At 45.7% G+C, this 24674-nt stretch overlaps 3 protein-coding genes across 3 annotated transcripts; all 3 read left to right on the top strand.

Annotated features, from left to right (window-relative positions):
- Positions 1–7913: 7913 nt before the first annotated feature.
- Positions 7914–10254, top strand: LOC147973669 (protein FAR1-RELATED SEQUENCE 5-like). Its single transcript, XM_087524749.1, has 5 exons — positions 7914–8277; positions 8434–8891; positions 8974–9267; positions 9380–9478; positions 9913–10254. Exons 1-5 carry the CDS (start codon positions 7914–7916, stop codon positions 10252–10254), a joined length of 1557 nt encoding a protein of 518 aa, XP_087380875.1.
- Positions 10255–11730: 1476 nt separating this feature from the next.
- LOC147973668 (uncharacterized) lies at positions 11731–13171 on the top strand. The gene is made up of 2 exons (XM_087524748.1): positions 11731–12077; positions 12742–13171. The coding sequence occupies exons 1-2, from the start codon at positions 11731–11733 to the stop codon at positions 13169–13171; spliced, it is 777 nt and encodes a 258-aa protein (XP_087380874.1).
- A 2142-nt stretch (positions 13172–15313) lies between these two features.
- LOC147973667 (uncharacterized) lies at positions 15314–16652 on the top strand. Its single transcript, XM_087524747.1, has 2 exons — positions 15314–15660; positions 16382–16652. Exons 1-2 carry the CDS (start codon positions 15314–15316, stop codon positions 16650–16652), a joined length of 618 nt encoding a protein of 205 aa, XP_087380873.1.
- The last annotated feature ends 8022 nt before the right edge of the window (positions 16653–24674 follow it).

The raw sequence follows: 24674 nt of genomic DNA, 5'->3' as shown, positions 1-24674 counted from the left end.
CTGAGTATGCGTCAAGAAATGAAAGCAAATCACATCCGGCGGTGGAGTCAACAATCTGGTCAATGCGCGGCAAAGGAAATGGGTCTTTGGGACAAGCTTTGTTAACATCGGTGAAATCGATACAAAGTCTCCATTTCCCGTTTGCCTTGCGCACGACTACAGGATTGGCCAACCACGTGGGATGGAGCACTCCTCTGACAAGGCCTGTCGCTTCCAGTTTCTTGATCTCTTCTGCAATGAATTCTTGGCGCTCCACTGCCTGCTTCCTGACTTTCTGCTTGACGGGCCACGCATGGGGACAAACGGCAAGGTGGTGCTCAATGACCTTCCTGGGAACACCGGGGATGTCAGACGGTTGCCATGCAAACACGTCGACATTCACCCGCAGGAAAGCAACAAGCGCGCTTTCCTATTTAGGGTCGAGCGTGGCACTGATGGTGAAGGTACCACCAGTGCCGTCCTCCTTGGCGGATACTTTCTTCGTCTCTGGCGGAGCTGCCATCGTCTTCTTGCACTTGCCGGTGGAGCTCGATGGTGCGTCCTCGACGGCAGCGCAACACTCCGAAGAGGTGCGCTTGCCGGAGTGGGCATCAGAACTCTTGCCGGACTTGGTCTTCTTCCCCCCGGGAGCTTCAGCGGCAAGTGGATCGCGATCTGCCGCGGCTGCTGCTTCCCGGTAGATCTTGTCGGCACAGATAAGAGCATCCTTCTTGTCGCCGGGGACGGAAATGACGCTTATCGGGCCTGGCATCTTCAGCATGTTATATGCGTAGTGAGAGGCTGCCATGAACTTGGGGAGTGCTGGACGGCCAAGTATCCCATTGTAAGGCAATGGAATATCGGCAACGTCGAATGTGACCTTCTCAGTCCTGAAGTTTAGCTCGCTGCCAAATGTTACCGGCAGCGTGACCTCCCCCTTCGGCTTGCTCCTTCCCGGATTGATTCCTTGGAATGTGCCGGTCTCTTCAAGCTCGCTGTCGGGGATCTAGAGTTTTTGGAGTATAGTGGAGGAGATCAGGTTTAAGCCGGCCCCGCCGTCAACTAGCATCTTGGTGACCTTGAGGTTGCGGATAGTTGGTGAAACCAACATCGGCAAACACCCGACCGCAGTTGTGCGATCAGGGTGGTCCTCAATGTCAAAGATGATAGGCGTGCTGGACCATTTCAGAAGTTTGCGCGATTCGACAGGTGGTTCCGCTGCATTGACTTCCCGCACCCACTGCTTGAGTTGGCGGTGTGAAGTGTGCAGGGAAGCGCCGCCGTCAACGCACAAGACCTCTGTGGCTTTCTGAAACTCCTGCTCACTGGTCTCGACATCATCCATGTCTTTGTCATCGTCGTCGTCTTCATCGTTGTCGCGGCCGCGGGGAGGTCTGTCTCCTTGCCGCTGCTTGGCCTTACCGCGGCGTCCTCCTCGGCCGGCGCGCTTCTTGCCAGATTCTGCAGCGCCACCTTGGGCCCTCTCCTTGTCTCGCCGCTCGTACTCAGCCTTTTGCTGCTGTACAAGCTATTCGACCTTTTTGCAGCTCTGGAGGTCATGGCCCTTGGTGCGGTGAATCTTGTAGTATTGCTTGTCGGAGCCGTCCTGCTTGTTGGCGGCTGCCACAGCCTGGCAGTTGGCGCACGCGGCAATCTCCTTGCCGGAGCTACCAACTTTGGCCTTCTTGGCGCCACCTTCGTTGCCGGGCTGCTCAACGACTAGCACCTCTTTGCCTTTCTTCTTCCTGTTCCGCCGCCGGTTTTTCTTTGCCGGGGCAATATCCTCACTGTCAGATCCTTCTGCTCCCGTCTTCTCTCCGGGGAGTCTCCTCCCTTCCTCAGCGCGTGCACACTTGTCGGCCAGGGCATATAGCTCACTGACGTCTCTGATCCTGCACATCGCCATCTCCTCCCGCATCCTGCGGTTACGCACGTTCTGATGAAACGCGCTGATGACCGCGGTGGGGTGGACGTCTAGGATGTTGTACTGTACACGACTGAACCTCTGAATATACTTGCGCAGGGGCTCTCCTTCCTTCTGGACGAGTAGATGAAGATCACTCTCTTGGCCATGAGGTTTGTGGCCGCCTGTAAAGGCGCCGACAAACTGATGGCATAGATCAGCCCAGGAGGATATGGAGTTGTCCGGCAAGTGCATGAGCCAGGACCTGACGTTGGGCTTGAGCACCAACGGGAAGTAGTTGGCAAGGATCTTGTCGTCCCGCCCCCCAGCAGCCTGCACCGCGATGGTGTAGATGCTGAGGAACTCCGACGGATGCGACTTGCCATCGTACTTCTCTGGTACATCTGGTTTGAAGTTCTTCGTACTGGGCCACTGGACTTGCCACAGCTCACGAGTGAACGCAGGGCAACCTACCGCGTACGGCAAGTCACCTGGTTCCCCTGGCGCATGCATGTCAACAGAGGGCCCAGCGCGCTGGTCTGATTGACGCCGCGCTTCTCTCCGGCGCTCGATGCGAGTACGAGCGTCTTCTTGTTGTCGTTCTTGAAGAACTTGGCGCTGATCGCGACGAGCTCGCGGATCTGACGACGCGGTGGAGTCGCTGTCGAGGTGGACCCGGCGAGTCGGCGATCTTGGCCTTCGGGGTGGAGAGTGCACAGTAGTTGCACCCCCACCAGTCTTGTCGTGTCTGGCTCGTGCCTGGCTGGCTTGCCGCGGCTGAGACGTGCTCGGCTGCCGTGGAGTGTCGCCGTTGGCGAAGCCGATGAGACTCTGGATAGTGGCCCTCCAGTCGTCGATCTTGTCCGCCGCTGGAGGGTAGTCTAAGAGCAGCTGAGCTCGCGCCAGAGCTTCTGCTGCGGTGGCGGGTGGCGGTGGCGAACGGTGCAAGGAGCGGGATATGCTCGGACTTCTAACTACGTTAGAAGGAGCAGTATCTCGTCCAGGCGACCGTGTCTCGCTCGCGCCAGCAGGTTGACGTGCATGGTGGTCCTGAGCACTCCGAGATCCACCAGCTCAATCTTGATCTAGCGAACGCATGGTACCGTGAGTACCATGACGCTGCCGGTCCCACGCCTCCTGAGATGGGCGCGGTGCATGCACGGACGCCGAGGTCTTGGAGTGCGCCCGGTCATTGTGGGAGCCGGCTACGCCGCCGATGGGCAGCGCAGCCTTGTCCTGGGACCTGGCAGCACCGTGAGTTCCCTCGTCGACGCGTGTCCTTCTGCCGGCGCCTGCCCCACCAACCATTTGCTCCGGCGGTGGCTGGCTCGGCGCGGACGGAGCAGCTGCCTCCGAAACTTTCTTCTTCGGCGGCATGTTGATGAAGATGATGAAGATCTAGCTCGCGAGAACGCCGGATCTGCTTCACACAACTTCGACGCCCCCTACCTGGCGCGCCAAAGATGCCGGGGTACTGATCCACGGGCACCTATGGGACCGGCGGGCCGGGTCCCTTTCGGTTCGGCGGGGGCGGAGATCGTGCAAAGAGCAAATCGAGGCGAAGCACGCGAGCGATTTACCCAGGTTTGGGCCGCACGGATGCGTAAAACCCTACTCCTGCTTTGTGGTTTTGTATTGATTTCTAGCTCGGGAGCGCGGAGTGCTACAGTACACACCAGCGGCTAGCAAGACCGAGCGTGAGTGTTCGAACTGGCTAACCCCCCTCTACGTTGCACATGGGCCTCCTTTTATATGCTCAAGGGGCTACCGATAGGTGGCAACGGAGGTAAAGGGCAAAAATGGAAAGGTGCTGTGGTAGGCACAGCTACCTGCTATAGTGTATCATACCTAACCCTGACGGCAGGGGACAAGGGTCTTAAATGCCCGTCTGTGTCGCCTAAACAGTGCGAAAAGGGACCGCCAGGGACGCCACCGTTCGCCACGATGGCGATCTTGTCAGCGCCGCTTGCCACCGCACGTCCCTAGCTGCACAGCCTTCCGCCACGTACGCCTGGAAGGGCCCCAGAGCGACACGTTGGTGGATGTGCTGGAGCGCGGGCGCGGAGAGGTGGCTTACCGCGGCAAGCGCCTTGCCGCGGTCGTCGTCTTGTCGCGTCCGGGAGCTTGTCGCTCACCGGGTCTTGCCGGAACGCGTGGTGCGCCGCGGCAAGTTCCTTGAAATGCCTTGAGTGGTCTTCCCGGCAAGCTCCTCTTGCTGGGGTCTTGTCTTCTTGACTTGGACACTTTGTTCTTGAATGGCTCCAAAGGAACCACGGAGGATCTTGGCGGTCACCCGGCAAGCCTTGCCGCGGGATGCTGCGACTGCCCGTGCACAAGTTCGGGATACTAGGGTACCCCTACTCTAGTACACCGACATGCTGCTGCTGATTCCCCTGATGGTTGTAACCTCCCTGGTTGCCTTGGTGCCCTTGATTGACGTGTCCGGTTTGGTTGCCTTGAAACCCTAAATCGGAACCACCACCTCCGTAACCCGGCCCGTGGAAACCTCCTCCTGAACCGCCGGGCGGGCCATTGTCATATTGGAACATACTGGAATTCTTGAAATCCCGCATGATATAACAGTCCTTCCAAAGATGTGATGCCGGTTTTTCCTTCGATCCATGCTTTGGACAGGGCTGATTCAACAAGCGCTCCAAATGGGGGCCTGAACCTCCACCCCTCTGGGGCTGCTTGCCCTTACGGCGCTGGCCATTCTCCTGCGCGTTGGTATTTGCAACAAAGTCCAAGCTGTTGTCGGCCTTGCGCTTACCGCCGTTTCCATGGCCTGCCGGATTATGCTACTAACCCTTGGTATTGCCGTTCTTCTTACCTTTCCCCAGTTTATCCTCCTCTGAGTCCGGGTGTTTGGTATTATCTGAATCGGCGTATTTAACCAAAGTGGCCATGAGCGTTGACATATCATTACAGTGACGTTTGAGTCTTCCCAACTTCTGTTTGAGCGGTAAGAAACAGCAATTGCCCTCCAATGTTAACACTGTAGTGTCCGCATTGATACGATATGATGAATGCAAAATCGCTGAAACCCGCTTGACCCAATGGGTTGTAGACTCCCCTTCCTCTTTGACACAAGCGGCCAGATCCACGATTGACATCGGCTGCTTACAAGTATCTTTGAAGTTCTGGATAAACCGGTGCTTTAACTCAGCCCATGATCCGACAGAATTGGTTGGTAAGCTCTTCAACCAAGTGCGAGTTGTTCCTTCCAACATCATGGTGAAATATTTAGCACACACTGCCTCATCCACATCTAACATTTCCATTGCCATCTCATAGCTCTCCACCCACACCTCTGGTTGCAAATCTGCGGTGTAATTTGGTACTTTACGAGGTCCCTTGAAATCCTTGGGCAGTCTCACATTACGCAAAGCGGGGGTAAGACACGGCACCCCTAAAGAACTGAACACCACACCTAGCTACACCGAGGCCGTAGGGTGAACCGGAGTATGTTGTCGTGCTGCGTGTCGAGCTGCCAACTCGGCCTCCCGTCGTGCGCGGCCATGGTCCACAACATCCTGCGCATTAGCGCCTCCCCCTGCCGGGTTGTTTCCTCGTGGTGAATTTCGGCGACGTGCACTACTGGATACGGCTGGTTCATCCTCCACGTGTCTGCTGTAGCTCCAGCTTGGACGGGGAGTGGAATGAATCCTCTCACGACTGTGTGAGTACGCCTGCTGTTGATTTAGTGCTGTTTGAAGGAGATCCCTGGCCTGACGTGCTTCCACTGCAACTGGTGACTCGCCGTCGGTTGGGAGGACCGCTAGGCGTGAAGCAGCGGCCATGATGTTGTCCAACGGGTTGGAATAATGCCCAGGAGGCGTCAGCACATACTGTGGCACAACGTTGTTCTAGTGAGGCGGGTCCATCATGCGCGGTTGAACCGGCGCTCCTGTTCCCGGTGCGTCCACCCAGTTTGATCTGGGTTGGTTACCAGCTCCTGCTCCTGGCGTGTTGAAGAGATTCTGCGGCTCATAAACCGACGGGAGATGCGATCGGTATCTTCTTCTCATGACTTCCTCTGAAGCATTCTGATCCAGCCTAATCCGGTAGGCCTGTGCTTCCAATTCAGCCCGCTCTGCGACCATCCTAGCATTCTATGTTGCCAGATCTGCTTTAGCCTGGGCTATCTGATCTTTCACCTTTGCAATCTCCACATTGTGTTGATCCCTGGCTGCTGCATCCACCTCTGCGGCCATCAACGTTGCCAAAGCGTCAAACAAATCAGACAGGACTTGGGCCGGAGGTGGCGGTGAGCTTCCTGCCCCTGCCGGTGTGGCCGTAGTTGAACCAGAGAGCATTGCTGCGGCGGTAGATGAATGAGGCGCTGATTGTGTGCCGGCCATGAAGATGGCGGCCCGGTTTGGCAGATCTGGGGAATCCGGAATACTGTTGCCCTCGGATCCTCCATCAATCCGGTCGTCCCGCAACTGGTAAAGTGATTCTGTCTCTCCAGAAGACTCGTCGTCAGAACGAACCACGGTCTCTCCATCGGACACCGGTTCGTCCTCGTACCTCGATCCATGGATGACACCCACGAAGACATGCCTTGTCTCGGGCGGAACCGGCGAAGAACTTGCACGCCGAGCCGTTTCAATGATGTCGGTGCAGATGTCTGGCTCGGGGGCCGGTTCGCCGATCTTGCTGATGAAGATGTGAATCCCACCAAAGGGGACCCGGTACCCGTATTCGATTGAATCGGCCTTGGGACCCCATCCTGCATTGTCGATGTAGAGCTTGCCGCGACGACTCTTCGTCATCCGGCCCGCAACGTATCCCTTAAGTCCATCAAAGCTGCCCTTCAAGAACTCAAAACCATCGTGCGATAGCCCCACGGTGGGCGCCAACTGTCGGTTTGTCACGGCAGATGTCCTTGTGAAAGGACTTAGTCGTGGAGCCATCGCTACGGGTTAGCTTAAGGGGTTAAACCGGACAAGGGGACACGGGGAGTTTTATACTAGTTCGGCCCCTTCGAGGAAGGTAAAAGCCTACGTCTAGTTGTTATTGGTATTTCTAGGGTTTCGAAGGCCAGGAAGCGAATCCGCTTTGTCTGGCTCTCGAGTTGTTGTTGTCTGTCCCTAAACCGCGACCGGATCGTCCCTTTATATACATAGGTTGACGCCCGCCGGGCTACAGAGTCCTGAAGCCGGATCATAAATGTGTCCGGTTCGGTCTCTACTCTCCCTATCTTACCATACAAGTTATATGACTAGGTCGGTTTACATTTACAGGCTGTAACCCGCCTTTGGGCCTTGGGCCTTCCTTAAAGCGCCATTATCCTCACATCTTCATGGGCTTCTAATCTTCAAAGAGTCAACCCGGCTACATAAGGCCGGTTTACCTCCAGTAGTAATATCCCCAACAGCCACCTAACATTGAAGCTTATGTTCTGCCAAGGCTAGAGATGCGCTTTGAAACTTTTGAAGAAGCAAAGAACTTCTACAACCTCTATGCAAAGCATGCGGGTTTTGCTATCAGGGAAGGCTCCAAGTTTAAGACCAGAACCTACCTTTATTGCACGTGCTATGTTGTGTATCATTCGAAGGTGTCTGAAGCAAATAGACAGCGGAACAAAACGACATCCAGGACTAACTGCGGTGCTAAAATGAGGCTGAAGATTGAAAAGGATGGAACGCTTGTCATAAAAGAGATAGTCTGGGAACACAACCACAGGCTACAGCTCACTCCGCAAATGCTTGTCTTCTTGCACTCCCACAAAAACTTTGACAAAACAATCTTGGAGTATGTCAAGTACCTGCAGTTCAAAGGCATTGAACACGTGCAAATCATGAGCATACTGGGCGGTGATGACCCTGGTAGCTACTTCCTCGAAATGAATGCCAAAGACATGATTAACCTGTAAGTACAAACTTGTTCTCCTCCCATAAACCGCCTATGTCTTTTTTCCTCTGTTAGTACAAACATATTACGCAACGCATGACCTGACGCCAGTTCAACATGCATTTTTGAATGACTGTTCACTTTTAATATCCAGGAAAGAAAAAAAAATTCAAGGATGGATGATGTGGACGATGTCCTAAAGACTGTCAACTTCTTTAGGGAGATGAAAGCTATAAACAGGGAATTCTTCTGTGACATGCAACTCGATGAGTCTGACAGAGTTAAGAACATATTCTGGGCGAATGCAAGCTGCCGAGGGGCCTATCAGGACTTCGGTGACTGCGTAACATTTGACACCACATATAAGACCAACAAGTACCATATGCCACTTGGGGTGTTTGTCGGTACTAACAACCACTTCCAGACTACATTCTTTGGTTTCGCCCTGATAAGAGATGAGGATGCAGAATCATTCAGATGGCTGTTCAAGACATTTTTAAGGTGCATGATAGGGAAGGCTCCTACATGCATCCTCACAGGTACAACCGCGAAAACCACCCCCAACCACCACCACCACCCCCTTCCCCCAAAAAACTAAAAGGAAAATAACACGTTAAAAAATGTTTGTGTCAGTTCTATTTGTATATATGCACCAACATATGATGACCACTCCACATCTCTTTTCTCATTACCAGACCAGTGCCCGGCAATGGCTTTGGCGATACCACAAGTTTTCAAGAACACAGTACACAAGCTGTGCCGCTGGCACATTATGAAGAAGTACAAGGAACACCTCGCATACCTGTACTACCTGCACGAAGACTTCAAAGAAGAATTCACATCAATCCTCAACTGGCCCCTCATGCCAACTGAGTTTGAGGATGCCTGGAAAGGACTCATCGATAGGTACAACCTCCATGATGATGCCATGATGCTGGCCATGTGGAATGAGCGTGAGAAATGGATATCATCCTACTTCAAAGAAATTTTCTGCGCCAAAATGACATCCACACAACGAAGTGAGAGCATGAACTATGTGCTCAAGAAGAACTTTGTAAGTGAGAGACAAAACCTACACCAGTTTGTCAGCCAGGTAAACTCCTACGTCAAAACCAGGAGGCAGACAGAGAACCAAGAGACAATGGGTAACATGGTATAGCTCTATCACCTGTCGTGAGACAAAAAACATGCTTACTAAAGTAAAACTTTATTAGTCATCATTCTTGCATGTGCAGAAGGAACAAAACACACTGACCTTCTATGGGTTTGACACCCAGATGGAAAAGGTTTACTCGCGAGCTGTGTACAGTGAGATCAGAAAAAGGCTAAAACTGAGCACACTCTTCACGACGACAGAGACAGAAGAGCCCACAAAGAACCTCGTGCGCTACAACAACCCGCAAAAACAGTCTGCATGGTCTCAGCATGCGTTCCAGCTGGTTGCAAACCCTGTGGGAGAAACATATGAGTGCGAGTGCAGGCTATGGGACCACACAGGTGAGGACTGCAAAAAAAAGATGTTACATACTGTACTACTTTATTTGCAAAGTTTTTGTTTGAATGAAATGACAAAATACATGCACCTCTTCCAAAAAACAAAATACAGGTCTTTTCTGTGTGCATGTCCTGTGCATGATGTAGACAATTAAGGATCCCAGCGTTCCAGAGAAATATATCCTCAGGAGATACACCAAACGCCTGAACATCCAGCCAACATTCGACAGAAATGACTTGAGGACGGTAGCGTTAAACAAGGCATCCCAATACTGCATTGAAAGCTCACTGCTGACGCTCAACATGAGGGTGCACAGAAAAAGTTTGAGAAGCCAAGAGCAAATGGCGAGGTCGCGGGTCATCATGGACAAACTTGAACAAGAACTCGATGCCATGCATTCTGCTGAAAATGGAGGTGTGGCGACAATGATGCCATTGAGAAGGATATTGCTACAATGTTATCTGAGATGAATCATATGGGAGCTGTTGACCCATTCGACAACGAGGAAGAGGAGCAGCAGCAACCATAGCTTGCCCATGTGCACACTCAAGATCACCAACAAGCTCACATGCGAGATCATGAGCTTGATGGTGCTGTAGGCGAATGACATGACAACAACACATCCTACCAGCAGCACCAGGAAAGAGTGATTAAACCACCCATATTCTCAAACACAAAGGAGAGGAAGAGCAAGACGCAGACAGCGAAAGCAGCAGCCAAAAAGCCGCCATGCCCCATCAAGCGTGTGGAATTTGGCCCGGACAGCAAACCTCTCGGGATAAGGGCATGCAGATTCTGCAACGTCGTGAGCAACCATAACTGCCGCACATGCCCACTCCGCACAGATGGCACTGCCAACAAGCACAAGCAGATTGGAGCCACCCAGGTTTCTACCAATGGAGACAACACACGTAACAGCTACACTTGCCGCAAGTGTGGGGGAACTGACAGGCATAATGCCCGCACGTGCAAAGTGGGCAAGGAGGTCATTGGCGCTGAACAAACACAGGGCAAGGTGTAGAGTTCTAAAAAATCAAATGAAGACGATGAAGAAGAAGAGTTTGACGAGAATGACGACCAATCAGACGAAGACAATGAAGATGACACTGTCGGGGACAAGGAAACTGAAACTGACGATGAAGTTGCCAAGGCTCAACCAGGAAAGGGCGCCGGCAAGGCACAACATTCGGGGCCAATTAGGAGAAGCTCAAGGCTGAACAACCGAACAATACATAGTGGTCTCAGTTGCCTCGGCACACAATGAGGAAACATTTCAGAAACACTGTCGTTACCAAAACTTATTTAGCTTTATCGTCGATTTCTCGATCAGTACTATAGTTAAGATATAATTTGTGATTTGTGCCCACTGAACCAGTGACATTATTATGTAAACCAATTGATGATCCTTTTGAATGCAGTCAGAAATACATTTGAAAAAACTTATCTGGATTTACCTGACGCAAATGCTACTGTCGACCAGTAACTCAGCAGCAAAAAAATGTCAAGGAAAATTTAAACTCCTATAGTACATCAGTACTGATAGTTCTGAGTCGTCAGTACAAAGACAGAGTACACATCAGTACTGATATAATTTGTGATTTGTGCCCGCTGGAGCAGTCACATTATTACGTAAAACATTTGATAATCCTTTTGAATGCAGTCACAAAATACATTTGTACTGATGAAAAACACTACTGTCGACCAGTCGTCAGTACAAAGGCGGAGTAAAACAAACACACCCGTGAACACCTAAAAAACATCGTTTTGAAAAAAACAAATCTATGTCTGCTTCTGCTAGTCCCAATTCAGAAAGACCATCAATACATAAAAATAATTACCTCAAACAAAAATGCGAATATAATACATTATGTACTGATGAAAATCTAATTTATCTGTAAAAAATACTCAGAGATTATCTTGATATAAACAATCCTTTAAAAAATACAAAAATGTTTTAAAAAACATTAGCATCACACATAGTCTCATTGGTATTTGGTAAGTTCAATTACACTTCAATCACCAGTCCAAGTACCACAGTAGAGGAGTACAGACCTCCATCATCACCAACCCTGACATATGCAAGTCGGATGAGCAGCCGATAAGTACAGTTTGACAAGACAAATCAGTGCGACAGTAAAATGCCGTCATCACCACCCTTGAGACGTGTAAGTGGGATTTAGCAGGTCATAAGTACAGCTTGACAAGACTAGTAAGTGCAGCAGTAAAAACCATTGTACTTGGACGGTTACTTCTTCCAGGCCACCACCCGCGCCACCCATTGAGCGGTTGCCACAACTGACTGCAAACGGCGACCCCACGCCACTACACCCATGCCCCCGACGAACTGCCTCCCACAAATCCCCGTCGACGTACTGCAAAAAACCCCATTCTCTTCCATCTCTCCATCATCCCCACAAACAACCATTGCCCTTCCATCTCCCCTGCACACAAACCACAAAATTCTCTCTCACAAGACCACAGCCGCCGGAGGAGGGCGATGGCGGAGGAACCATCCACCAAGCGTCATCAAGACGAGCCGTCGGACAAGAGCAACAACCTCATCGACGTTCACGTCCCCGGCGAGAAGCGCGAGTACACCAAAACCCTCATAGAGGTTGAGCTCCACGGCAAGGAGACGCTGGAGATTGTCTGCACCAGCGAACCAGACAAGGCCGACAAGGTGATCTCCAGGCTTTGGAGGAAGGCTGGCGGCATGGTTCGTAGGATTGTCGGCGTTGGTGTGCACTACACCAACGGAGATGAACCTGCCCAGATGGCAGCAGTCCTGCAGTTGTGCGTCGACGACCTCTGCTTGGTGTACCACATCGCAGCGGCCACAAAATGGTGAGCCATCCTACTCATTTGCCCTGTTTTGGTTTATCTGTTTTATTAGTATTGTATCCTGAAAATTTCATCAGACTTGTTTCCCAACTAGATGTACTAGTGTGGCTTGTGAAAAGTGGATGCACTACTGCATTTTCTCAAGTAGATACACTATAAAATGTATTTTTGAACCTGATGCATCGGATTACTATTTGGAAAATCTTGCGGAAGATTAATTTCTGAAGTTGACTGACTAGTCTAGTTTCTGAACTTGATCCAATAGTGTAGTTTATGTACTCAATATATTAAAAAGATGTTTCCGAACTTGATGTAGTGAAGTATTTTCTGAATTTGGTCTAATGCTATTCTCATAAGAACAAAAACTAAGGACTTGGTGAAGCACTGTTTATGTGTTATCCTATTCAACAGAAGTAAACTAAACTAGTACCAAAGCAGAACATACAACATTGACTGAAACTATGTATAATCCAAAAAAGAAGAATAACATGGTGTACTTAATTTAATTTTAGAACTTTGTTTACTAGTTTATGAAGTACATTCATCCATTATTTATGCTACATAAACATATACTTAAATGGATTCATCGCTTGTAAGACAAAACAAAAATGAATAATTCAAACATCAAAAGTAATGCTGATTTTCAAAAATGTCTCTCCCCTTGCAGGCCCAAGCGCCTGAACGAGTTGCTGCAGCATAAGAAGTTGTTCACATTTGCCGGTTTCAGCATTCAAAGTGACAAAGAGAAGCTGAAGTTGTCTGGTTTGGAGATCAACCCCAACAAGTTCATCGACATTCAGCGCAAGTGGAGAGTACCATACACCGGAAAAGAGTACGACTCCTTGACTGATGTTGCAGCCAGCGTCATCCATCCATTCTACAAAGGCATGAAGAAGAACATCAACACGCAGGAAGAATACAAACTGTGGGGGACCAGCCCGCTGCCAGACAACCTCATTGAGTACGCAGGAGTGGATGCATACGCCACGTACAAGGCATGGAGCATGATTGACTACATCACAGATGGTTCGGAAATTGCAAAATATCGGGAGGCTGAGAATTACTACGACCAACCCTATTGCCCCTATGCGGGATGAAGATACATCAGAGCCTGCCTTCGTTTTACTTTCGCTTGTGCTTGCCTTTTATCTTGTTGTTTCATATTAGTAGTTTGCTCTTGTTGGGTTGAACCAGTATGATTATGTCGTGCTTGTCAGTTTTTTCTTTTTTTGTTTGTTTGAATCTAGTACTTGACTCCAGAAGTAACTTGGACTGAAACTTTTTGTTCTAGTTCTTGTCAGTTTTGTGTAAGTGTAATTTTAAGATGTACTTGCATTTAGATTAAGTTGTACTGATAGTCCATTCATAGTAGCGCTTATGTACTGATGCTTCTATGTACTTTTTATTGTAGTAAGTATGTACTGTCCGATCAAGTGTACACAAAAGCATCAGTACATAAGCGCTACTATGAATGGACTATCAGTACAACTTAATCTAAACGCAAGTACATCTTAAAATTACACTTACACAAAACTGACAAGAACTAGAACAAAAAGTTTCAGTCCAAGTTACTGCTGGAGTCAAGTACTAGATTCAAACAAACAAAAAAAAGAAAAAACTGACCGCCCAAGGTCAGGCGCAGGCCCTGACGCTGCTAGATACTTGAACTCGAGCCCATAGGTGAATCCCTAGTAATTCACACAACGCAGGGCCAACCGATCAGGGCCCACAGGTCAAGAGAGAGCGAGCGCCGTGTATAAGCGCTCAGGTAAGTATTCAGAGGAGTTCGACCAGTGAGCCTCGGCTGCGCTTATAAACAGGTTCGGAGGCCCCTCGACTAGCAAGGTGGGACTAAACCCAGAGCTCATGCGCACGCCGCACTGCACAGCCGCGCGGACGAGCTAAATGTGCCAGAAAACGGCCCAATAGCCTGAATCGTTTACAAACACCACACCAAATAAGCCCAGTTAAACAAACCAGAGCGCAAGGCAAAAAAAAAATATAAACTACAAGAAAAATGTTTGAAACTGAAAATATATAAACTACAATGAACCTCTAACAATAAGAGAACTTAATAGCCTATCTGTGAAATGTACATAATTTAAAAAACCGAATTAAATATTACTTTCAAGTTCAACTACTAAAATGCAAAAAGTTCAAACATATAATATTTGTCAATTATGCTAAATATCTTATTACATAAAATCTAACAAGTTCAACTACTAAAAATGCAAAAAGTTCAAACATATAATGTTTGTCAATTATGCTAAATTTCTTATTTACATTAAATCTGACAAGTTCAACTACTAAAATGCAAAAAGTTCAAAATATAATTTATTTGTCAATTATGCTAAATTTCTAATTTATATAAAATCCCACAAGTTCAACTACTAAAATAAAAGAAGTTCAAATAGAATTTATTTGTCAATTCTGCTAAATTTATAATTTATATAAAATTTGTACACACCTCAACGAACGGTCTGGTCATAAAATAATCTCAATCCCCACAAGACACCAAAAAAACAAAAAAAACTCAGTTCAATCATACATATGACATAAGTACTAAAAAAGCAGGATCAATCAGGCCACTCACACCACTACGACACCAAATTTCAAAACCGCACGCTGTATGAAATTACATTTCAGTTCACACAGCAGTAAACAATAAGTGCACTAAAATGAGAATACAAAAACTATAAAGGCTTAACTTAGGTAAGTACAGATGAAAATAAAATAAGTACCAGTTTTGAGCAACAACTCCCGGGGCACTAAAAAATGTCTTCAGATAAACTAGTCTATAAAACTTCAGTGGAAAAACAAATACTTAACATCCTTAGGGAAAAACATCACAAAGCATACGTCACCTAAACAGTCCAAAATGCCGTCATCACCACCCCTGAGACGTGCAAGTGGGATTTAGCAGGTCATAAGTACAGCTTGATAAGACAAGTCAGTGCAACAGTAAAACCATTTGAATTGGACGGTTGCTTCTTCAAGGCCACCACCCGCGCCACCCACTGAGCGGTTGCCATAAGGGACTGCAAACGGGCACCCCCACGACCACCACACCCACGCCCCCGACGAACCGCCTCCCACACATCCTCGTCGACGCACTGCAAAATACCCCATTGTCTTCCATCTCTGCCTCATTCCCAGAAACCACCATTGCCACTTCAATCTCCACTGCACACAAAACACAAACTTCTCTCTCCCAAGCCCACAGTCGCCGCAGGAAGGCGATGGCGGACGAACCATCCGCCAAGAGTCATCATGGCGAGCCGTCGGACAAGAGCAGCGACCTCATCGACGTTCACGTCCCCGGTGAGAAGCGCGAGTACACGAGAACCCTCACAGGGGTTGAGCTCCACGGCAAAGAGACACTGGAGATCGTCTGCACCAGCGAACCAGACAAGGCCGGCGAGGTGATGAGTAGGCTCAGGATGAAGGGCGGCGGCTTGTATCCGAGCTTCATCGGAGTTGATGTGGAGTTCACCAGGGATGATGAACCTCCACAGATGGCGGCAGTCTTGCAGTTGTGCGTCGAGGAACTCTGCTTGGTTTACCACATCGCAGCAGCCACAAAATGGTAACCCATACTACTGTTCATTCATCTGTTGTACTAGTACTACTCACTAGAAACTTCATTAAACTAGTTTCCCAACTAGATGAACTACTATACTTTGTGAAGTGTATGCACGAGTACATGTTTCTCAACTTACATGCAATTCTGAAACTGTGAAGTGGATTGTTTCACCAGATTAGCATCTGAAAAAATGTTTATAGAATTCTGAACTTGATGCACCAAATTAATTTCTGAAAATGATGTGCTAGCATAGATTCTGATCTTGATGCACTAGTATAGTTATATAGAATTGATGTATTAAAAGATGTTTGGTGAAGTGGTATAGGTCCATATCTTGATGCACATGTTTCTCAAATTAATTCCTGAACTTCATATAGAATTGATGCACAAAGATGTATCAAGCACTGGTATAGGTATTTTATTCAACCAAAAAAGAAAACTAAACTTGAATCAAGCAATACATATATCATTGAATCTGTTAAAATGATTCTTGAATTTGGCGAAGCATTTGGTGAAGCACTCAAGACAGCAAAAAAGAAAAATAACATGGTGTAGTTGAATTTAATTTCAGGACTTTGCGTACTAGTTTTTGGACTACATTCATCCATGACTTATACTATATAAGCATCTACCTCATGGATTATCACTTTCAAAAACAAAAAACAGAAGAATTAAATATTCAAAAAAGAACACTAACCTTCAATGTGTGTCTCCCCCGTTGCAGGCCCAAGCGCCTCAAACAGTTCCTGCAGGAGGAGAAATTGTACACGTTTGTTGGTTTCAGCATTAGAGGCAACAAGCGGATGCTGAACAGGTCTCGTTTGGAGATCAACCCCAACAACTTCATCGACATGCAGCGCAAGTGGAAAGATCCACACACCAGCAAATACTTCGACTCCTTGGCCGATGTTGCAGGCGGCGTCATCCACCCATCCTACAAAGGCATGAAGAATAAGATGGACAAGGGAGAACACAAAAAGTGGGGGACCAGCTGATGTCTACTACACAACCTTCTTCTTGTAGACGTTGTTGGGCCTCCAAGTGCAGAGGTTTGTAGGACAGTAGCAAATTTCCCTCAAGTGGATGACCTAAGGTTTATCAATCCGTAGGAGGCGTAGGATGAAGATGGTCTCTCTCAAGCAACCCTGCAACCAAATAACAAAGAGTCTCTTGTGTCCCCAACACACCCAATACAATGGTAAATTGTATCGGTGCACTAGTTCGGCGAAGAGATGGTGATACAAGTGGTATATGGATGGTAGATAATAGTTTTTGTAATTTGAAAATATAAAAACAGCATGGTAACGAATGATAAAAGTGAGCGTAAACGGTATTGCAATGCTAGGAAACAAGGCCTAGGGTTCATACTTTCGCTAGTGTAAGTTCCCTCAACAATACTAACATAATTGGATCACATAACTATCCCTCAACATGCAACAAAGAGTCACTCCAAAGTCACTAATAGCGGAGAACGAACGAAGAGATTATGGTAGGGTACGAAACCACCTCAAAGTTATTCTTTCCAATCAATCCATTGGGCTATTCCTATAAGTGTCACAAACAGCCCTAGAGTTCGTACTAGAATAACACCTTAAGACACAAATCAACCAAAACCCTAATGTCACCTAGATACTCCAATGTTACCTCAAGTATCCGTGGGCATGATTATATGATATGCATCACACAATCTCAAGTCATCTATTCAAACCAACACATAGAACCTCAAAGAGTGCCCCAAAGTTCTACCGGAGAATCACGACGAAAACATGTGCCAACCCCTATGCATAGGTTCATGGGTGGAACCCACAAGTTGATCACCAAAACATACATCAAGTGAATCACGTGATATCCCATTGTCACCACAGATACACACGACAAGACATACATCAAGTGTTCTCAAATCTTTAAAGACTCAATCCGATAAGATAACTTCAAGGGGAAAACTCAATTCATTACAAGAGAGTAGAGGGGGAGGAGAAACATAAGATCCAACTATAATAGCAAAGCTCGCGATACATCAAGATCGTGCCAAATCAAGAACACGAGAGAGAGAGATCAAACACATAGCTACTGGTACATACCCTCAGCCTCGAGGGAGAACTACTCCCTCCTCATCATGGAGAGCAACGGGATGATGAAGATGGCCACCGGAGAGGGATTGCCCCCTCCGGCAGGGTGCCAGAACGGGTCTAGATTGGTTTTTGGTGGCTACGGAGGCTTCTGGCGGCGGAACTCCCGATCTAATCTCTGTTCTGGAAGTTTTAGGGTACGACGATATATATGGGTGCAGGAAGTACGTTGGAGGAGCCACGGGGGCCCCACGAGGCAGGGGGCGCGCCCTAGGGGGGTGGGCGCGCCCCCCACCCTCGTGGGCAGCCCGTGTCTCCCCTGACGTGCACTCCAAGTTCCCAGGGTTGCTTTCCTTCCAAAAATAACTTCTCCAGTTGATTTCGTTCCGTTTTGACTCCGTTTGATATTCCTTTTCTCCGAAACACTAAAATAGGCATAAAACAGCAAATCTGGGCTGGGCCTCCGGTTAATAGGTTAGTCCCAAAAGTAATATAAAATTGGATAATAAAGCCCAATATTGCCCAAAATAGTAGATAATATAGCATGGAGCAATCAAAAATTATAGATACGTTGGAGACGTATCAAGCATCCCCAAGCTTAATTCCTGCTCGTCCTCGAGTAGGTAAATGATAAAAAAGATAATTTTTGATGTGGAATGCTAGTTGGAATAATTTGAATGTAATTCTTTCTACTTGTGATATGAATATTCAGATCCGAAAGATTCAAGACAAAAGTTCATTTTGACATAAAAATAATAATACTTCAAGCATGCTAACTAAGCAATCATGTCTTCTCAAAATAACATGGCCAAAGAAAGTTATCCCTACAAAATCATATAGTCTGGCTATGCTCTATCTTCACCACACAACATATTTAAATCATGCACAACCCCGATGACAAGCCAAGCAATTGTTTCATACTTTTGATGTTCTCAAACTTTTTCAATCTTCACGCAATACATGAGCGTGAGCCATGGACATAGCACTATAGGTGGAATAGAATGGTGGTTGTGGAGAAGACAAAAAGGAGAAGATAGTCTCACATCAACTAGGCGTATCAACAGGCTATGGAGATGCCCATCAATAGATATCAATGTGAGTGAGTAGGGATTGCCATGCAACGGATGCACTAGAGCTATAAATGTATGAAAGCTCAACAAAAGAAACTAGTGGGTGTGCATCCAACTCGCTTGCTCACGAAGACCTAGGGCATTTTGAGGAAGCCCATCATTGGAATATACAAGCCAAGTTCTATAATGAAAGATTCCCACTAGTATATGAAAGTGACAACATAGGAGACTCTCTATCATGAAGATCATGGTGCTACTTTGAAGCACAAGTGTGGTAAAAGGATAGTAGCATTGTCCCTTCTCTCTTTTTCTCTCATTTTTTTATTTTTTATTTGGGCCTTTTCTCTTTTTTATGGCCTCTTTTCTTCCTTTTTTATTTGGGCTTCTTTGGCCTCTTTTATTTATTTTTCGTCCGGAGTCTCATCCCGACTTGTGGGGGAATCATAGTCTCCATCATCCTTTCCTCACTGGGACAATGCTCTAATAATGATGATCATCACACTTTTATTTACTTACAACTCAAGAATTACAACTCGATACTTAGAACAAGATATGACTCTATATGAATGCCTCTGGCGGTGTACTGGGATGTGCAATGACTCATGAGTGTCACTACAACAGGAACCCCCCTTCAGCAACGTATAGATGCTTTGTCGTTTGTTCGTATAAGCGTTGCTAAGGTCTACACCAACGAATTCATATGCGTTGCCGTTGGTGGCGTTGCAAGGGTCTGCAACAATGTATATAGATCCGTTGGTAATCTGGAGAATAATGTGTTGCAAGGCAACAACAAATCCATGCAACGCTTCTATGCATTGGTGCTTGCAAAATAGAATAACCTCCATATATAGTCGTTTATAACACTATTGTTCTATGCACTGGTGCTTGCATAATAGAATAACCTCCATATATGATTGTTTAAAACACTACTTAGTGTGAATGGCAGTACATGTATACCTTTAGTAGAATGGCAGTACAAGGTATAACTTTAGTAAGATTCGATAGAGTAGAAATGGAAGTCATATATTGATTCAACGAAACAATCTGTTATTACAATGCAAGTATCATCAACTACGAGTACAATACTTTCTTAGAAAAAAATGAAATTTCTAAACATTCATAGAACTGTCTTGTTTCTCCTCCAAGTACCAAGAATCATCATACGTTCTCCAAGGATCCAATTAATCATCTAGTATTGAAATTCTCAACCTACAAAGAAAAATCATAATACTATTTAGGCATAAATTCCAAGTGAAGTTTAAAAACATACATACTATACATTGTACTAAGGAACCACATAAACGTCTTAGCCTTAGTTAGTTTTGTGTCACCATTACTTACGTACAGCTCATGCTTGGTATGATGTATTAGGAAAAAAACTGAATGCCAATAGCCCAAAAATCATTAACTAATCTACATCACAGAAAACTTTGTAGATACCTGAGAACTACATTGTCACATTGAAATTTCTCAATTCAAAAATAAAATTCTCAGAACCAGTAGAAGAAACAACATGAAAAGAAACAAATCATTAGATTTGGGCTCCTGCGAATTTATATCTAGAGAAGGTAGGATCCAGGGAGTTTACACAAAATTAAAAATAATTTAATGTGGCACTATTTAATTCTTGAGGACCATACCAAGCACTAGAGCTAAATACATATTTATGAAAATGCATGAGGGGTGACCTATGTAATGGCTGAACTATCCGAATAAAAGTAAAGCTGAGTAATGGATGAACGTTTTTTTCTCAAAACTAAGAAACACGACCCATGTGCCTTTACTGCCAATGTGACTTTTCATTTAACCCGGAGAATTTTATCTTTGGTCATAGCTCGGCTCCCTAATCACGTATTGTTTGTCATGTCATTTAATAACTGAATATCGATACCTATATGACTCTACAAAATATGGGCCTGGACAAAAATTAAGACCGGAAAACATAGACATATATTGGCACAATTAACTAACAAAGATTCATTGGACCAGTTAGTGTAAAAATTAAGGATATGGAATAAATAAGAATGCTAGGAGAAGATAAAGAAATGGACACCTTATAGTGGCCTGAACCAGGAGAGAGAGTTTACCAAGTAAGCGAATGGGTTACCCCACTTTTTGCGACCTTGTCATAATTAAGCTGTACATTTCCTTCCATCCGCCCCTGAAGCTGCACGCCATTAAAGCAAGTTAATCCCTTACACAGTCTTATCTGTTGTGCATCTATTGTCAACAATTCAAAACCTGACCTGTAGGACAGTTTGATACCAACATCACGGTTACTACAAGTGTTTAGAGACTGACTGACTATTAGCTGACATCTTGGCAGGCAAAAATTGCATGGGAAAAATCAAGAGCAGAGATTATTACTATACGCATTGTACATATTGAGTAATACACTTCAGTCAACAAATTATTGAGTAATATTTGCAATGGAGAGCATAAAAGAGAATCTGATCAAGGGAAGAGATTAGAGAAGAGATGACAAGTAGTTGGTTCAGTTTGCAAGAATTTTAGAACATACAGATTATCTATATTTTTATTTGGGAATGCATATCATCTTTTATCTACTGTATAGGTACTAAGTAGCAGCAAAATCAGCACCAGTAGCAATAGCAACCAGAGGCAGCAGTAATAGCAACTTGCTGTGGTAGCAAACAATCAGCGTCACCAAGGGCTGCACTTTCTATCAGAACGCTTACACCACATAGACACATGCACAACAGCCAAGCACGCACGCAGCTGCAAGCAAACGGACGCAGGGCCACCAAAGCAAGACTACGCCGGGCAACAAAATAAATCCAAAAGTGTACCATCGCCACTGAAGGCTTTGCGAGCCGCAAGAACCACCCGCACTGGAGGGATCCAATTGATAGTCGAGGTCTCGAGGAACACGACCGGCTACACCCCCGGCTCCCCTAACCTCGGGCCTGTCTCCACTGCAGGCCACCACCGAGAGAAGGAGCAGCACCCGACACAATAGCTTGTTTCAGACCCGTGTCCGAGCCAGCAGTAGCGACGCGGGGTAGTGGCCTCCAAGACAGAGGCGGGCGAGCTGCGCCGGCGATCCGTGGCGGCTAGGGTTACCGCGGGGATGTGTGCAGTGGCACAGACGACGTCGCCGCAGAAGAATATAGGAAGAGACAATTGAGGGGGAGCCTGGCCTACGTGGGACGGCGCGGGACAGCGCCGGATCTATCTAGAATCAAAGGTGCGGCGGCTGGCCATGGAAGTCACATGTGAGAGAGAGGGGATTCAGGGGGAGAGATGGCGGATAGACATTTTGGCTGCGTGATTTGGGTGGATGAGGTGTGGGTACAGGGAGGTTTTTTAGGGACGAGGAGGTTAGCTCTAAGTGCGGGAGGTGGGATAAACAACACATCCTGTGATATCGTTGGTACAAATGCGTTGGTATAGGGGGGTGTTTGTTGTAGTGTGTCATGTATGAAAGAATTATGAATGGTGGCTTTGCCACAAATACGATGTCAACTACATGATCATGCTAAGCAATATGATGATGATGGAGTGTGTCATAATAAAGGGAATGGTGGAAAGTTGCATGGCAATATATCTCGTAATAGCTATGGAAATGCCATAATATGTAGGTATGGTGGCTGTTTTGAGAAGGTATATGGTGGGTTTATGGTACCAGCGAAAGTTGCGCGGTACTAGAGAGGCTAGCAATGGTGGAAGGGTGAGAGTGCGTATAATCCATGGACTCAACATTAGTCATAAAGAACTCACATACTTATTGCAAAAATCTACAAGTTATCAAAGCAAAGTATTACGCGCATGCTCCTAGGGGTATAGATTGGTAGGAAAAGACCATCGCTCGTCCCCGACCGCCACTCATAAGGAAGACAATCAATAAATAAATCATGCTCCAACTTCATCACATAACGGTTCACCATACGTGCATGCTACGGGAATCACAAACTTCAACACAAGTATTTATCAAATTCACAACTACTCAACTAGCATGACTCTAATATCACCATCTCTATATCTCAAAACAATTATCAAGTATCAAACTTCTCATAGTATTCAACACACTCATAAGAGAATTTTATTATTCTTGAATACCTAGCATATTAGGATTTTAAGCAAATTACCATGCTATTTAAGACTCTCAAAATAATCTAAGTGAAGCATGAGAGTTCATCTATTTCTTAAAAATAAAACTACCACCATGCTCTAAAAGATATAAGTGAAGTACTAGAGCAAATGACAAACTACTCCGAGAGATGTAAGTGAAGATCAATGAGTAGTCGAATAATTATGCAACTATGTGAAGACTCTCTAACATTTAATAATTTCAGACCTTGGTATTCTATTCAAACATAAAGCAAAGCAAAATAAAATGACATTCTAAGAACAGCAAACATCATGTGAAGAAGCAAAAACTTAGGATCAACCGAAACTAACCGATAGTTGTTGAAGAAGAAAGGTGGGATGCCAACCAGGGCATCCCCAACCTTAGATGCTAGAGAATTCTTGAGATATTATCTTGGGGTGCCTTGGGCATCCCCAAGCTTGAGCTTTTGTGTCTCCTTAATTCCTCTCATATCAAGGTCTCCCTAAATCTCAAAAGCTTCATCCAAACAAAACTCAACAAGGACTCATGAGATAAGTTAGTATAAACCATTGCCAAAACCTTATCATACTCTACTGTAGAAAATCACTAAAATTATTATTTAACATTGCATACTAAATGCCTCTGCATATTTAATAGTCCTATCCTCAAATAGAATCATTAAAGAAGCAAACATATGCAAACATAACAGCAATCTGCCTAAACAGGACAGTCTGTAAAGAATGCAGCAACATCCATAATTTCCTAGCTCCAAAAATTATGAAAGAAAATTCCCACTGTAGTAAATTTATCAGAGCTTAATATGCAAAAGGTTTCAACACTTTATCACATTCTGAATTTTCTAGGGAGTTATTGCAACAGCGGTAAACTTTCTGTTTTCAAACAGCAACATGTATACTTGTAACATAGGCATAGTAAAGGCAATCAATGCCACTTTTATTGAAATAAAAGATGCAAAACATTATTCTAAATAACAGCAAGAAAATCCTAACAAAATAAATTGATGCTCCAAGAAAAACACATATCATGTGGCGAATAAAAATATAGCTCCAAGTAAAGTTACCGATGAACGAAGACGAAAGAGGGGATGCCTTCCGGGGCATCCCCAAGCTTAGGCTCTTGGTTGTCCTTGAATATTACCTTGGGGTGCCTTGGTAATCCCAAGGCTTAGGCTCTTGCCACTCCTTATTCCATAGTCCATCGAATCTTTACCCAAAACTTGAAAACTTCAACAACACAAAACTTAAAGTAGAAAATCTCATGAGCTCCGTTAGCGAAAGAAAACAAAAGACCACTTCAAGGTACTGTAATGAACTCATTATTTATTTATATTGGTGTTAAACCTACTGTATTCCAACTAATCTATGGTTTATAAACTATTTTACTAGCCATAGATTCATCAAAATAAGTAAACAACACATGAAAAATAGAATCTGTCAAAAACAGAACAGTCTGTAGTAATCTGGATCAAACGTATACTTTTGGAACTCATAAAATTATCAAATAAATTGCTGGACCTTAGTAATTTATCTATTAATCATCTTCAAAACGAATTAACTAAATATCACTCTCCAAATAAAAATGGCAGCAATTCTCGTGAGCGCTAAAGTTTCTATTTTTGACAGCATGATCAACAAGACTTTCCCAAAGTCTTCCCAATGGTTCTACTTGGCACAAACACTAATTAAAAGCATAAAACCACATATAATCAGAGGATATATGAATTATTTATTACTAAACAGGATCAAAAATCAAGGAACAAAAATAAAATTGGGTTGCCTCCCAACA

This window comes from Triticum urartu, chromosome 5A, assembly GCF_056163025.1.
Source record: "Triticum urartu cultivar PI428250 chromosome 5A, HENAU_Tu73, whole genome shotgun sequence".
NCBI classification, from domain to species: Eukaryota; Viridiplantae; Streptophyta; class Magnoliopsida; order Poales; family Poaceae; genus Triticum; species Triticum urartu.
Note: the sequence above shows the minus strand (reverse complement) of the source record. Positions and strands in the feature narration are given on the sequence as shown.

Excerpts from the sequence above, each read along its gene's own strand:
- LOC147973669 (XM_087524749.1), top strand. The coding sequence starts at position 7,914 with ATGGATGATGTGGACGATGTCCTAAAGACTGTCAACTTCTTTAGGGAG. Across the intron at positions 8,892-8,973 it reads AAGAGACAATGGGTAACATG|AAGGAACAAAACACACTGAC; the intron begins GTATAGCTCTAT and ends TTGCATGTGCAG. Across the intron at positions 9,268-9,379 it reads AAAAAAAGATGTTACATACT|ACAATTAAGGATCCCAGCGT; the intron begins GTACTACTTTAT and ends TGCATGATGTAG.
- LOC147973668 (XM_087524748.1), top strand. The coding sequence starts at position 11,731 with ATGGCGGAGGAACCATCCACCAAGCGTCATCAAGACGAGCCGTCGGAC. Across the intron at positions 12,078-12,741 it reads ATCGCAGCGGCCACAAAATG|GCCCAAGCGCCTGAACGAGT; the intron begins GTGAGCCATCCT and ends CTCCCCTTGCAG.
- LOC147973667 (XM_087524747.1), top strand. The coding sequence starts at position 15,314 with ATGGCGGACGAACCATCCGCCAAGAGTCATCATGGCGAGCCGTCGGAC. Across the intron at positions 15,661-16,381 it reads ATCGCAGCAGCCACAAAATG|GCCCAAGCGCCTCAAACAGT; the intron begins GTAACCCATACT and ends CCCCCGTTGCAG.